Source organism: Pelodiscus sinensis, chromosome 7, assembly GCF_052426305.1.
Source record: "Pelodiscus sinensis isolate ZL-2025 chromosome 7, ASM5242630v1, whole genome shotgun sequence".
In the NCBI taxonomy this organism is placed as follows: Eukaryota; Metazoa; Chordata; order Testudines; family Trionychidae; genus Pelodiscus; species Pelodiscus sinensis.
Window position 1 is genome coordinate 13,541,582 of NC_143058.1, and position 12,835 is coordinate 13,554,416.

Here is a 12,835-nt window from a genome sequence, read left to right on the forward strand (position 1 = left end):
ATGTGTTTGACGTTTTCCCCAGAAGGAAAATTCTTCTTTAGAAGTTGATCCTGCATAGTGTACAGAAGGCGTGACCCTGAGTAGACAAGGGGACTTCTAATCCCACAATAACACTGTGTGGCCAAGTTGTTTGTCTTCTAGCAGGAAGAAGGCAAGAAAAGGGAATATGTAACTTCATTGGCTCATATGTTCAAATGCTGCAAACATGCCCACTCTCCCGCTACATGCCACACATTTTTCCCTGGCACTTCTGAGAGACAGTGGGGGCAGGATTTACAAAGCAATTCAGGCATCTAATTCCCAATAAGCACTAAGAATCTAAATGGTTTCACAAATCTGGCCCTGGGGACACAAGGAACTGGAGAATTACTTCTGAGCCAGTACAGTAATTCCTCATTAACACTATACATGCATTTCTGAAAATGTTCATGCTAAGCGAAAATGTTCTAAGCAGGGTCAATTTTTCCATTAAAAATAATGGAAAAGGTGGGGGGGGGGGTGTTTCAGGTGGTGCAGGCAAAGTCGGTTTTTTGTTGGTGCTCGGTCATCAACGTCAACATTAGATATCTAGCAACACAAGTTGCCGTGGTTTGTTAAAACACAAAGATAAACATGAGTGAGAGGAGCGCTGTGACCACGTGTATTCATCCGCTCATGCATATTATCGCTGTTTTCACCAATTTATACTGCCACATGAAGTAGTCCACCACTGGATTATTTTCGTGTTAGTTCGGGGACGGTCATGTTATTCGAAAAACGTTCCCTAAAATAAATTGTGCTATTGCAAAAACATGTTAAGCGGGCACGTGTTAAATGAGTAATTTCTGTAGTGCTACCTTGCCTTTGCATTGGAGTACCACAATCTTGCATACCCATTTGTGCACCAAGCAGGACTTTCAGAATTAATAATCTAATACCCAGAAGCTGAGGAGCCATCTCTACATCGATGACTTAACAAGGCTGAGAAAAACTGCAGTTTGAGTTTCAGGCTGTTGTGATAGCATTCTTCCATTTCCACCCTCCAAGGCAGTAGCTCTCCACCTGTCCAGGCAACAGGACCCCTTTGAGGAGTCTGATGTGTCTTGCATAACCCCAGGTTGCGCCTCATTTCAAAACTGCTTGCTTACAAAAATCAGACGTAAAAATACAAAAGTGTCACTGCACATTACTGATGAAATATTGCTTACTTTCTCATTTTAATCATACTGATAAGAAATCAACTGGGAGAGAACTATTGTACTTACATTTTGGTGTAAGCAAAGTCATTCATTCTCTGTATGAAATGTATGTTTGTTTTGACTTTGCTAGAAACCTATTGTAAAACTAGGCTATTTGCTAGCTGAGGTGGTGTATCCCCTGGAAGACATCTGTGCATGCCCTAATTGAGAACCACTGCTCCAAAGGACTGTCCAGCACAGGGGGAGGCAGCAGATGATGTTTCTAATGTACAAACCAAGCAAAAAGAAAAAGTCTGTTTAAAAATTCTGCTTTGTCCCAGGGCTTTCACTTTTGTGTGCATGCGCGCACACACAGCAGGCCACGTGAACCAGCTGTGGTGCTGCCAGATCTATGTATATCTTTTGTGAGTTCTGTGATTTTTCCTGCACTTCCTCCTGTGCGCTCTCAGGAAGATTCTAACAACTCAGCAGTTTTGGCTGAATTACAGTGGGTGCTTCAGTAGCCTCTGCCACTGGGGCAGGTGGGGGTAGCTTGAGCTGCAGGTGCTGGATCTCATTCAGAGGGTCTTTTCCCCTCTCCTTCCCTCCCTTCTACTCCCTGGTGTCTTGTGTAAAGCCAGGAGGTAGCAACCCATTTCCCCCCCAGACTCCCGTTGGCCTTTTACCTTATGCTCCTGCATAGTGCTACAGAGGAAAGAGAAGGCTGAGAGCAGCTAAGGGGAGCAATGAGGTCTTTGCAGAACAGAGCAGAAAGCTGCCTTCTGCGGCTAGGAACAGTTCTAGATTGTGCACTAAGTGGGTGAAAAGTTAAGTGTAAAAACTTAACAGACTCTCCTTTCATTGATATGAGGAACACCAGGCCCCTTGCAAGGGGAATGCAGCTGGAACTCCACAGTTCAAACACTGAGAGTCTGGTTCTCCTCCCAGTTACAGCAAAATGGGGCCCTACATCTGTTGTGTAACCTCCTCCCTTGGGTACCTCTGCAGGAAATGGGGTTGGGAGTGAACCACTTCATGAGGCTGCTTCCTAAGTCACGGGGGAGCAATAAAAGACAAAGACCCTTTCTGTTTTGAAGCCTGGATCTCAATCTCTTTGAAAGTTAATGCATTTTATTAATACCTAGATTACATTTACCAGTCATTTAGCGAATTCAGCTGCCTCAGTCACGATCCCTCCTTCCCAAAAGCATTTAATGCCTTGCTTAACTCCTACACACTTTTGTAGCATGGTTCCTATGACAATGTCGATATTTACCCATTTGCTGTACATCTTCCATTAGCTCATTCGTCCCCACGTCACCTGTGTTTCAGTGCAATTTCTAGGTACATGACAACAGCCAGGTCCTTTTGGAAAAATCCACTAAAAACCAATGATAGTTTTGATAAAGAAAGGCTGGTTTTCATGCTCAACTGATCTATCAGCCCAGTTTAAGGGAAGGCTAGAGGCCTTGTTTCTTTCTTCTCCTTGCCCTTATCAGTTGAAGTTGTAACTGCATCATGATGGGTTAAAACTGTCCACTCTTCAGTCTCATATGCCTGGTGCTGCCTGCAAGCTTTTTGGGCTCAGATTCTGTAGATTCTTTGGCAGTCTCTTTCTAATCCAAGCAGCTGTTTCATCAGCTTTTCATTCATGACTATGGAACATAGTGGCTGTGTCTACACTGGGCCACTTATTCCGGAAAATCAGCCGCTTTTCCAGAATAAGCTGCGAGCTGTCTACACTGGCCCTTGAATTTCCGGAAAAGCAACGACGTTGAACTGTACAAAATCAGCCGCTATTCCGGAAAAACTATTCTGCTCCCGCTCGGGCATAAGTCCTTATTCCGGAACACTGTTCCGGAAAAGGGCCAGTGTAGACAGCCCAGTAGTCTTTTCCGGAAAAAAGCCCTGATCGCGAAAATGACGATCGGGGCTCTTTTCCGGAAAAGCGCGTCTACATTGGCCACAGATGCTTTTCCGGAAAAGGGGCTTTTCCGGAAAAGCAGCCTGCCAATGTAGATGCTCTTTTTCCGGAAATACTTATAACGAAAACTATTCTGTTTTGAGCATTTCCGGAAATTCATGCCAGTGTAGACACAGCCCCATGTGTAATGCTGGCAGATGGAACCAACCCTGGTATCTCTGGAGCTTAGTGCATGAGTCTGTATTGCATGAGCTAAAAGCCAGCTGGCTCTCAGCTAACATTGTAGGTTAGAACAAACTCATTCTCTCCAAGTGCTCTCAGTGCCACTAGATAGGATAGTGCACCCAGAAGGTGTGTGGATTACACTTGCTCTCGCGACATTTTCCTGGAAAAGCCATAATATTGTTCTTTCTTTTTAATTATTTGTACAGAATTCTATGTTGAATAAAGAATTAGCTTAGGTTACTTTCCCATCCTTGTGGCTATTTTCTAAATATTTCTCTAAGCTCTGCAGTAGCGCAGTAATATTGAACTTAACTTGTCTTGAGCAAACATCAACATAGCACAACTCTAGCTTCTATTCTACTCTCACTTTTTAGGTTACTTATTTTCTCAAAGAAAAAGTCTTAAATTTGGTCTTCTCTACAGAGATACATTTTGGGGAACATTTTGGGGAACCATGAGAAAGATTAGAAACCGGTTTTGAACCAATCAGGTGTGAAAAAACACATTCCCCATATGTTTCAATCAAAACTTGAGCACCAGAGTGTCTAAAATGAGTGAAGCTAAAATCTTCAGACTGGGTTTTTTAACAGATCCCATTTGTTCTTGACAAAAATCAGTTCAGTAGCTTTAAAGTTACACAGGAGCTATCTTTTATTTTGTATTTGCCATGTACCTATCAGGATGGAGCTTCTAACTAATTGCAGCATTTAGATAGTACCACAATATAAATGTTTAATAATAATCTCTCTCTCTATATAAAAAAGTTTTTCCTGATGGGTGACAGAATGACATCATCATGTCATCAGCCTCAACAGGTTCTCTGGCTGCAAAAGTGGCCAGAGAGAGGGGGGATGGTGAGTGTAGCGAGCAGACGGTGCAGCCCCCTACTAATAATTTAAAATCATGTCTAACTATTAGAGCAGAATCAAGTTATAGAACCTTCATGCATCTTCACTCTCTCCTATGGGAGCCTTCGTTGGAAGTGTTCATTTCAAAATCACATTTCAAGTAGACATGATCAGAATTTTTAGTGCAAAAATATATCTACCCAAAACATGGTTAAATCAAAATTGAATTTTTTTCTAGAAAAAAAATCAATTCTGATGAAAAATGTCTGCCCACAAGTAGTATGGAAATGAAAATGTTCATTTTGAATGTCATTTGTGGTGTCTTCTTGTATTAAAAACCAAACAAAGCAGGATTGGCAATGCCAGCTCAAAAATGTTTTTAATTTAAAATTTCTTGCGGGGCGGGGGAGGGAATAGCTAAGCAGCTCTCTAATTTCAAGTGCATATTTGTTAAGGGTGTTCTTACATTGTCACTGAAGCTATCAGACTTGTAAGGTCTTAGGCTAAATAGGTCCCTCCCTATCAGGCCCACAACATTTTGGCACCTGAGGCGGGGAGCTCAAATGATGCACCCCCCATTCTCCCTTGCTTGGGCCAAAACTTTGAAAGGTCTCAATTCTGCCTTCTTGTTCTACTCCTCTCATAGTACTGTTCTGCTACCTACATATGTGCCAGCAGCACACACAATTTTCTACACTCTGGGTCCTAGTGGCATCCACCCAGGCTGTGTCTACACTGGCACCCTTTTCCGTAAAAGGGATGCTAATGAGACACTTCGGAATTGCAAATGCCACGGGGGATTTAAATATCCCTCGTGGCATTTGCATGAACATGGCTGCCGCTTTTTTCCAGCTTGGGGTTTTGCCGGAGAAAAGCGCCAGTCTAGACGGGATCTTGTGGAAAATAAGCCCTTTTCCAGAAGATCCATAAGTCATGACTCCATACAATGTGACATGTAATACAGACAATATGGGACAGATTCTCAGATGATGTAAATAAGTATCTCTCCTCCCTGCTGATTTCAGTGGGGTTACAATGATCTACACAAGCTCAGGGTTTGTTCCTAAGCATTTTTTGTCTTTTAACCCAGGGTGTTAGTTTTCATTCAATCACCAATAGGTGGCAGCAGAATCTAGCAGTGCCCTGACTATGCAGTTGTTTTTTTCCTCCTACCTTTGTGGAAGTTTTCAACTAATCTCCCAGTTGTATTAAGCATCTGTAAGCACCAGGATTAACCTGCAGCCCTAACCCTCCCTATACTCACCTTGCCTCAGTGACCCTAGTGCCAGTCATCATCTAGCCTCTGCAGCAAACTGCAGTCTGAAATGGCCACTCATCATAGGCAAGGGGGTGTGGACTTGCTGCCTGCTCAGTGTCCTGGCTGCCTCCCCACAGGCCTGGCCTCAAGCTCTGTAGCACTGCCTGCCTGCCTTTCCCTAGCACTACTTTGTCTCAAGGAGCCTTTAGCTTCCCTAACAGCCAGGTCCCTTCTGTGCCATACCTGGAGCCCTTATTTAAACAGCCTTCAGCTGGGCCCTAATTGGCTGATATGTGCCACAGCTGCTAGGCTCCACAATCTCAGCCCTCTCCCAGGACTTGCTTTTCATAGCAACCAGCCTGAAACAACAGTTCTGAATATAAATAGTCCTGATCATCTCTGTGGATGGGTGACATCACAACCAAAAGATGACAATTCAAATGTCAACATAGTTAAGTATTTCACTGATTACTTTAGTAGTAGCTTGCAAGTAATGTGCTTGCCCCCAATCTCAGACTGCCACCCCGTGTCTTCCCAGATGTTAGCTAGAAGTTCCAACTATCCCCTACCTTGCTGCCAAAACCTACAGCTTCCCCCAAACAGCTCCTGTGCATCTGCTGAATCAGCAGCATATTGAAAGTGGAAATGCAGGGCAGCATAAACATAGGCACTACTGGACTGGCTCTGTTGTTCATTTTTATGGTAAATTAAAAGCTGCCACCTTTTTAATTTAAAGGAATCGGTCACAGAATTTCCTGTGTGCTGCTCCAGAGTGCCATAGAAACTAGAGAATTTGTTAAGTTGCAGGTTCAGATTTAATAAGTCATGGCATTAAATAAATAAAACTTCAACTGAGTTAGTTAAGACAGACATCCAAGCAATACTTAATGCTGTATGATGCAGAATATAGCAAAGGAAACATATGTACCATATCTGAGAGCAGAGAAGTCAGGCAGCCTACTCAAGTTCACTTCTGACTAATTCCCTGAAACTCACCTCTTGTAGACTGTTCAGAACAAAGAAGAGTCCTTTCATGCTTGATCTTATTTTGAATCAACAAGGCAATTATATTTGTAATTAATTTATCACTGCTTTGACCACAGTTAGCTCTGTGATTAGACATGAATCCAGACCTTAATGTTTTTCTGAGACATTGATAAAAGAACACACTTGCTATACCACATGACCTAGTTAATTTTGTCAATTACAAAGTTTATCAATTACAGATGTAGAAGCTGTAGAAACCATTTTCATATTTAGCTAGAAGCCATCTTGTATATCAGAAACCATTTCAGCTTTTCTCTCAAGCACGTAGACCAAAGTAAACTTTCTGTCACCCCGTGAGAAGAGGCCTACAGGATGGGCTATTGGTATGTGTTAATTGGGCTGGTTGGGACAGAAGATGTACTCCCTTGCACCTGTCCGCCATCTTGTTGATAAGGCTTTGTTTTTCCAAATTTAATTAAGGATTTCTGTAATTGAATGCCCTGACGTCAGACTGTTTGGTTAAGGGTATAAAAATACTAGAATTAATTGTATTAGCAGCTTTACTGGGTCTGGCTCTGCTGTGACCACGTTTAGCTCATGCTGTGCTTTATTAATTAATAAAGCTGCTTGTTAGCTGCCTAAACACAGAGGAGCGTGTTTTTGCTTCGACACAGAGCACTTAAGAGCATCCCTTTTCAATTACATCATTTTGTCCATTACCCTATATATCTATGATTATAGGCATCTCTTTATATGCTATGTATGTTCACAGAAAAGAGACCACAAACATGAACTATTGACAGAGGACATCTTCTGGTAGCTGGTTTATAAAATTGCTATGCTAAAAACATCAATTAAACAATCCACTATTTTATCCATTACAAAAAAAACTATAACCAAGTTATGGATACGTCTACATAGCAACATTATTTTGAAATAACTGGTGTTACTTCGAAATAACTTAGTCCACATCTACACAGCAGGCAGTTATTTCAAAATAGTGTCAAAATGCTGTCAAGCTGGAGGACTTCTTAATACTCTGACTCCTGTAACCCTTATTGTACAAGGAGTAAGGGTCCTCTATTTTGAAATAAGTGCTGTGCAGACACTCCCAGAATTATTAACATAGCTCAATTTGCATAGTTTATTTCAAGTTAAGCCCTGCTGTGTAGATGTTTCCTATGACAAAAATCATCTGGTAGAGTAGTTAAAATATCCTTCGATACATTATTATTTTATAGCACCTGCTTCATGTCGGTTGTAGGTAGTTCCTTTCTAAACATCTGGACATTTCCCTAAAGATCAAGAGTTTAAACTGTAAAGGACACACAATCCATTATTTAATAACATGCTACAGTCCAACTATAGGTCAGCTTATTCATAACACATTAGGGTTACCTAAAGTTCAGAATACAAACAGAATGCATAATAATGAACAGGCCTACTAGGACAAAGACATTCCTGTGTCTAAAACAAAGCCCACTTCAGAGTTTAGCCAGAACCTTTGGCTGACAGAAATGATTCTGGGATTCTTGGTCAAGTAATCATGAGAGTTTAATATTAAAAAAACAAGTAAAGTATAATATTTGCTAATATTGGCTAGCAGTTGCATAGTTTAGATCCAGCTTGTTACAGAGAATGCTATTGTTTTTATTATCTTAATGCCAGGGATCATGTCATATCAGGGCCCCACTGTGCTAGCAACTGTGCAAGCATAGAGTACTAGATAGACCCTGTCCTGAAGACTTCGGAATCAAATAGACGTGATATACACAGGGTGGGGAAAGGCACCACACAAGCAGAGTGAACAATGTGATGGCAGCAAATATTTAGGTCCACATTTTGTTAGTGGAGTGGATTAGTTAGGACAGGATAAACTAAATGGAAGGCAGAAGAAGAGAGAAGGGGACAACAAGGCAAGTGAGAGGAGGGAAGGAGAGGAGGATATGAGTTGCAGGAGTGGAGCAAAGCTGAGGAGAAGAGACTGAAAGGCAGGGGATAGGAGGAAGTAGGAGCAAACATCCAGAGTATGTCTTCATGCTAGCTGGGAGGGAGGTTTAATGCTTAGAATGAGTTGTCATCCATAGGTAGAGCCCTGCAAATCTGTGGATATTCGCTCTATATCTGCACCTGCGGACTTGGATGCAGATAGCCATGGCCCATTTTTGCAGATGCAGATAATAAATACAAAGTTTTGTCTCTGTGCAGGGCTCTGTACATAGGCTAGCTCTGCTTAAGCTAGAACCTAAAAGCAGCCATGTGGCTGTGGCAGCCCAGTCAACAGCTCAGACTAGCCATACAAGTACAATCCCACCCACCCTCTCGGTACATACTTGGGGCTAGCCTGACTGCTGCTGCGATCACATGGTTGTTTTAGGTACTAGCTCAAAGTGCGCTAGCACATGTGTGGCTGCCTGTGCTGGGAATTACATCTCCCAGCTGCTGTGCAAATGTATCCCCAGCCAGCCCAGCACTGAGAAAACCGATGTGGGGTCTTGACAATAATTATAGTGTTACACATGGCTATAGTGTTATGCACCTGTGTATATGAAAAGGTGGCCATGTATTCCTGCTGGCCGTCTGTCAGTTTTGTAAAGTCTAGTGTTTGTCCTTATTGGTGTAACCCCGAACAGATGCACCAGCCTTTTGAACTAGTGCTACTGGCAGCAGGGCTGGCTGAGCATATGTGTATGTCAAAGACCACCCACAGGCCTGTCAAATGTTGGCAGCCTATCTTCCCACTGTGAGTTATTGTAGCTGCCCTCCTTGGCAGACAGAGCTAGAAATTCACTGACTCAGGACACCGCTGCAAAGGCAATATAGATTGTCAGATGGGGGGCAGGGAGTGGGCCATGCCTGCAGCCCCCTGCACTACAGGGAAGCACGGGATGTGTAGGACAAAGATAAACATGCAAAGGCCATGGAGATGAGAGAGAGAATGAAACAGAACTTACAGGAGTAAGTGAAGGACAAAGCATGCGAGGTACACAAACCATGAGAAGTAACTTGTGGCAATTGTATGAGAAGTCAAAGGTGGTCATATCTGATTACAATAAAGACACTAAAGAAATATCAAATTATGGCCCATCTTCCCTGGAAGCTGTGCAGTTGAATCACTCAGGAGAGATTCAAATGCCACCCAGCTGATGGTGATAGAAATGTAGCCGTGTTAGTCTGGGGTAGCTGAAGCAAAATGCAGGACAATGTAGCACTTTAAAGACTAACAAGATGGTTTATTAGATGATGAGCTTTCGTGGGCCAGACCCAATTCCTGCTTCCACTATTTGATCTGAGGAAGTGGGTCTGGCCCACGAAAGCTCATCACCTAATAAACCATCTTGTTAGTCTTTAAAGTGCTACATTGTCCTGCATTTTGCTTCACCCAGCTGATGAGCAGAGCAACCACAGATAGGTTGTTTCTACTGGTGGTGCACATTCACATACACCTCAGTGCAAATAAAAAGGTTTTTTGCGCATGGATGAAAAGCATCTGCGCACAGATGGAAAGGATTAGAGGGAATATTGGTCATGATATTGCTTTGTATTCCCAAATAACCCTTCTAGATCCCCTGTTAACCTAAAGAATAAGAACAGACCATGTATAATGGTAGGTCTGGACCTAGACAGAGAGATTATCTGCTGAACCCAGTCCTCCAAATGCACACACCATCTTCTATCTGAGTGAGAAAGGAAGCAGATCATGAGCTCTTGACAGAATTAAAGCTGTGAGCAAGTCCTGCAGTCTAGCCCTGGAGAGATGTAACCTACCACCCGCTTTTTACTGAGCCCACAATTTAAATCTGCAGCTCTTACCAAGTCTGTTGTTATATTTACCCACTGAGTGGCATGCAGAAATCACAGAATCTAACACAGCAGTTTTAATAGGAACTTCTCCATGGAGGTCTTAAGGCAGCAGTTTGCACTAAAATCTGGGTAGCTCACCTGCAAATGCAAAGGCAACTAGGCTGAAATTGGCAAAATGGAGTGGTCTCTTGACTAGACTAGCCAGGTCTATACTAGGGGAGAAGGTTGACAAGATTCGCAACTCCAGCTAGGAGGATAGTGTAGATGGAGTCGACACACCACTATAAGAGAACTCTCCCAACAATTTCCCTTATTCCTTGTGACCTGGTGGAGTACCAAGTTTGAGGGGGGGTGCTGTCAATGGTCAATTTAGCAGGTCCTTACTAGCCCCACTACACTGAACCCTGGAAGATCCATCTCCATCTCTTGGTAAGTATAGACAATGCTGGGGGTTTGTTCTGGATTCCTGCACTCTGCCACTGTCTCAGCACGCCTGTTCTTCAAGAGCCACTGAATCATTCAGTGCCTCAGTTTCTCTACCTATCAAATGGAAATGACACTGACGTACTATATAATGGGGGTTACAAGACTAAGCCCCCGGTTTACATGGGAAAGCTTTTTTTGGAATGACTTAAAGTCTGAATTGAAGCAGACAATTCCGCCAGTGGAGCAGTGGCTTTTCTTGGCTTAGCGTACGTTGCCTGGGAAGGGATTTATGCTCCAGGAGTCAGTGCGTTCCCACGGGGCGTTACACGCCGTAACGGGCCATATATACCTATATTAGCCCTTTCCTGTTTAGGTAACGCCGCCGTAAGGCACGGCCCTCCGGTGCTCGCAGCCCCCTGCCCGAGGAGACGCTATAGGCACGCGAAGAACGAGCGTCACGAACACTGGGCAGCCTGGTCGCAGCCCGGCTGGTCCCAGGCTGCTCTCGCCCTTCGCCTGGGCGTTACAGCCCCTGGCCGGCGCGCGCCGTTCCGGGGCCGCTCTTCAGCGCTTGCACCTAGCGGGGCTCGGAGAGAAGCGGCTCAGATCCCGGGGCTTCTATCCAGGGCCCCGGGACAAAGGTGCAGCCCCGCCCCTCATTTGCATCCGCTCTCTCCATTGGTCGCCAGGCAGCCCCCGGGGCCCCAGCGGGGAGCGTCCCAACCTGCCTCCCGGCCGCTGGCGCTGACAGGCAGAAGGTTGGAGCAAGTCGGGGGTCGCCGCCGCTGCACCGCTGAGCTGTGCCGAGCTACCGAGCAGCCACCGGGCGCGGGAGGCACCATGCCGCCTCTGAAGGTCTGCATCGTGGGCTCTGGGAACTGGTGAGTACCGGCCCCGCGGGGCTGCGAGCGCCGGGCAGGGAGCGGGGGTGCAGCGGGTGCCCGGCGGCCGGAGGAAGAGAGAGGCATGGGGCTGCACGAGAGATTTTGGCTGGAGTTGGCGAGGGAGGGGGGCAAAGCAGAGCTCAGGCCCCTAACGCCAGGCTGCCCCCTGCTCAGCTCCTTCCCCGGCCGCTTTGCAGGCACCTCGCGCTGGCGCAGGAGCGAAGGTTTCACAAACCCCGGCCGGTTAGTCCCCGCACCCCAGTGGCACCCGAGAGCCTTGTGTCCCCGCCTGTGCAAAGCCACCCGCGAGACGGACCGCTCCAGGCGAGTGTGAGGCCGGATTCACTCCGCTGGTCCGGAGCCAGAAGCCTGGAGCAGAGCAGAGCAAAGCGCTTCGTGGCAGGCACTGACCTTTGCTAGATGCTTGTCCAGCACAATACGGACCAACCTGATTGGCCTCTAGGGACTGCTAATAATAAACAATGGGCCATAGTCTGAAAGCTTGTGACTCTTGGAAGGAGCTGTTCTTCTCCTTTGGTTTCAGGATTTTAGTGTTGGGTGCTAGGAGAACCCAATGGTAGTCCAGATGAGTTTCTGGATTTCACACATCCAGGTATATCTCCATCAGAAGCTGGTGGCTCACAGAAGAGGACACATGCCAGTAAGAATAGCAGAAAAGCAATAGAAATATGAAACACCGGATACCTATTAGTAAGAATACTAATGGCATTTTCATGCTCCACTCACAAAGCTTTGCATAAGTGTTCTTCCTGTTTTTTAGCAAGGGAACTTAAATGGCTTGCCCAAGATCGCATAGAGCTGTGGTGTTCAATACACTAACCGCAGGTGGCTATTTGGCAGTAACCACTTTAGGGTATGTCTACACCGCAGTATTATTTCAGAATAACTGACATTATTCTGAAATAGCATAGTCTGTGTCTACACTGCAAGCAATTGTTTCGACATAATATCAAAATACTGTTGAGATGGAGGACTTCTTGCTCAGACTCCTGTAACCCTCATATTACTAGGAAAGTCGAAGGAAGAGTACTCTTCCTTGGACTTCCTGCTGTTGCCTACCTTATTTCGGCTTTATCCCTGCTGTGTAGACGTGCCCATAGTGACTACTGCTTCAGAACTGGACACTATGAACATGGAGTAAGTAGAACAATTGGGAACAGAATCGAGGTTGGCTGATTCCTTATCCTGTGCCCTCTCTCCTCAACTGTGTTCTGAGGGGAAGTATGTATACATGGCAGATGCCTCATGTAAGAAACATACTAAACCCTAATTGTAGCAAATGAGTCCTCTGAGCCTTGGAA

At 44.9% G+C, this 12,835-nt stretch overlaps 1 protein-coding gene across 3 annotated transcripts in view; it reads left to right on the plus strand.

Annotated features, from left to right (window-relative positions):
• The window catches only part of LOC102456685 (glycerol-3-phosphate dehydrogenase [NAD(+)], cytoplasmic-like), a 44,971-nt gene that overhangs the window by 9,193 nt on the left and 22,943 nt on the right, over positions 1–12,835 (plus strand). For 2 of the 3 annotated variants that reach the window (XM_075933188.2, XM_006137653.5), the window contains exon 2: positions 11,319–11,510. The exons of the other annotated variant lie outside the window; for it this stretch is intronic. Coding sequence is in view for 1 of the 2 variants with exons in the window: in XM_006137653.5 (XP_006137715.3) it covers positions 11,470–11,510 (41 nt within the window). In the remaining variant the exon portion in view is untranslated. The remainder of the gene's footprint in view (positions 1–11,318; positions 11,511–12,835) is intronic. 3 annotated transcript variants of the gene reach the window in all.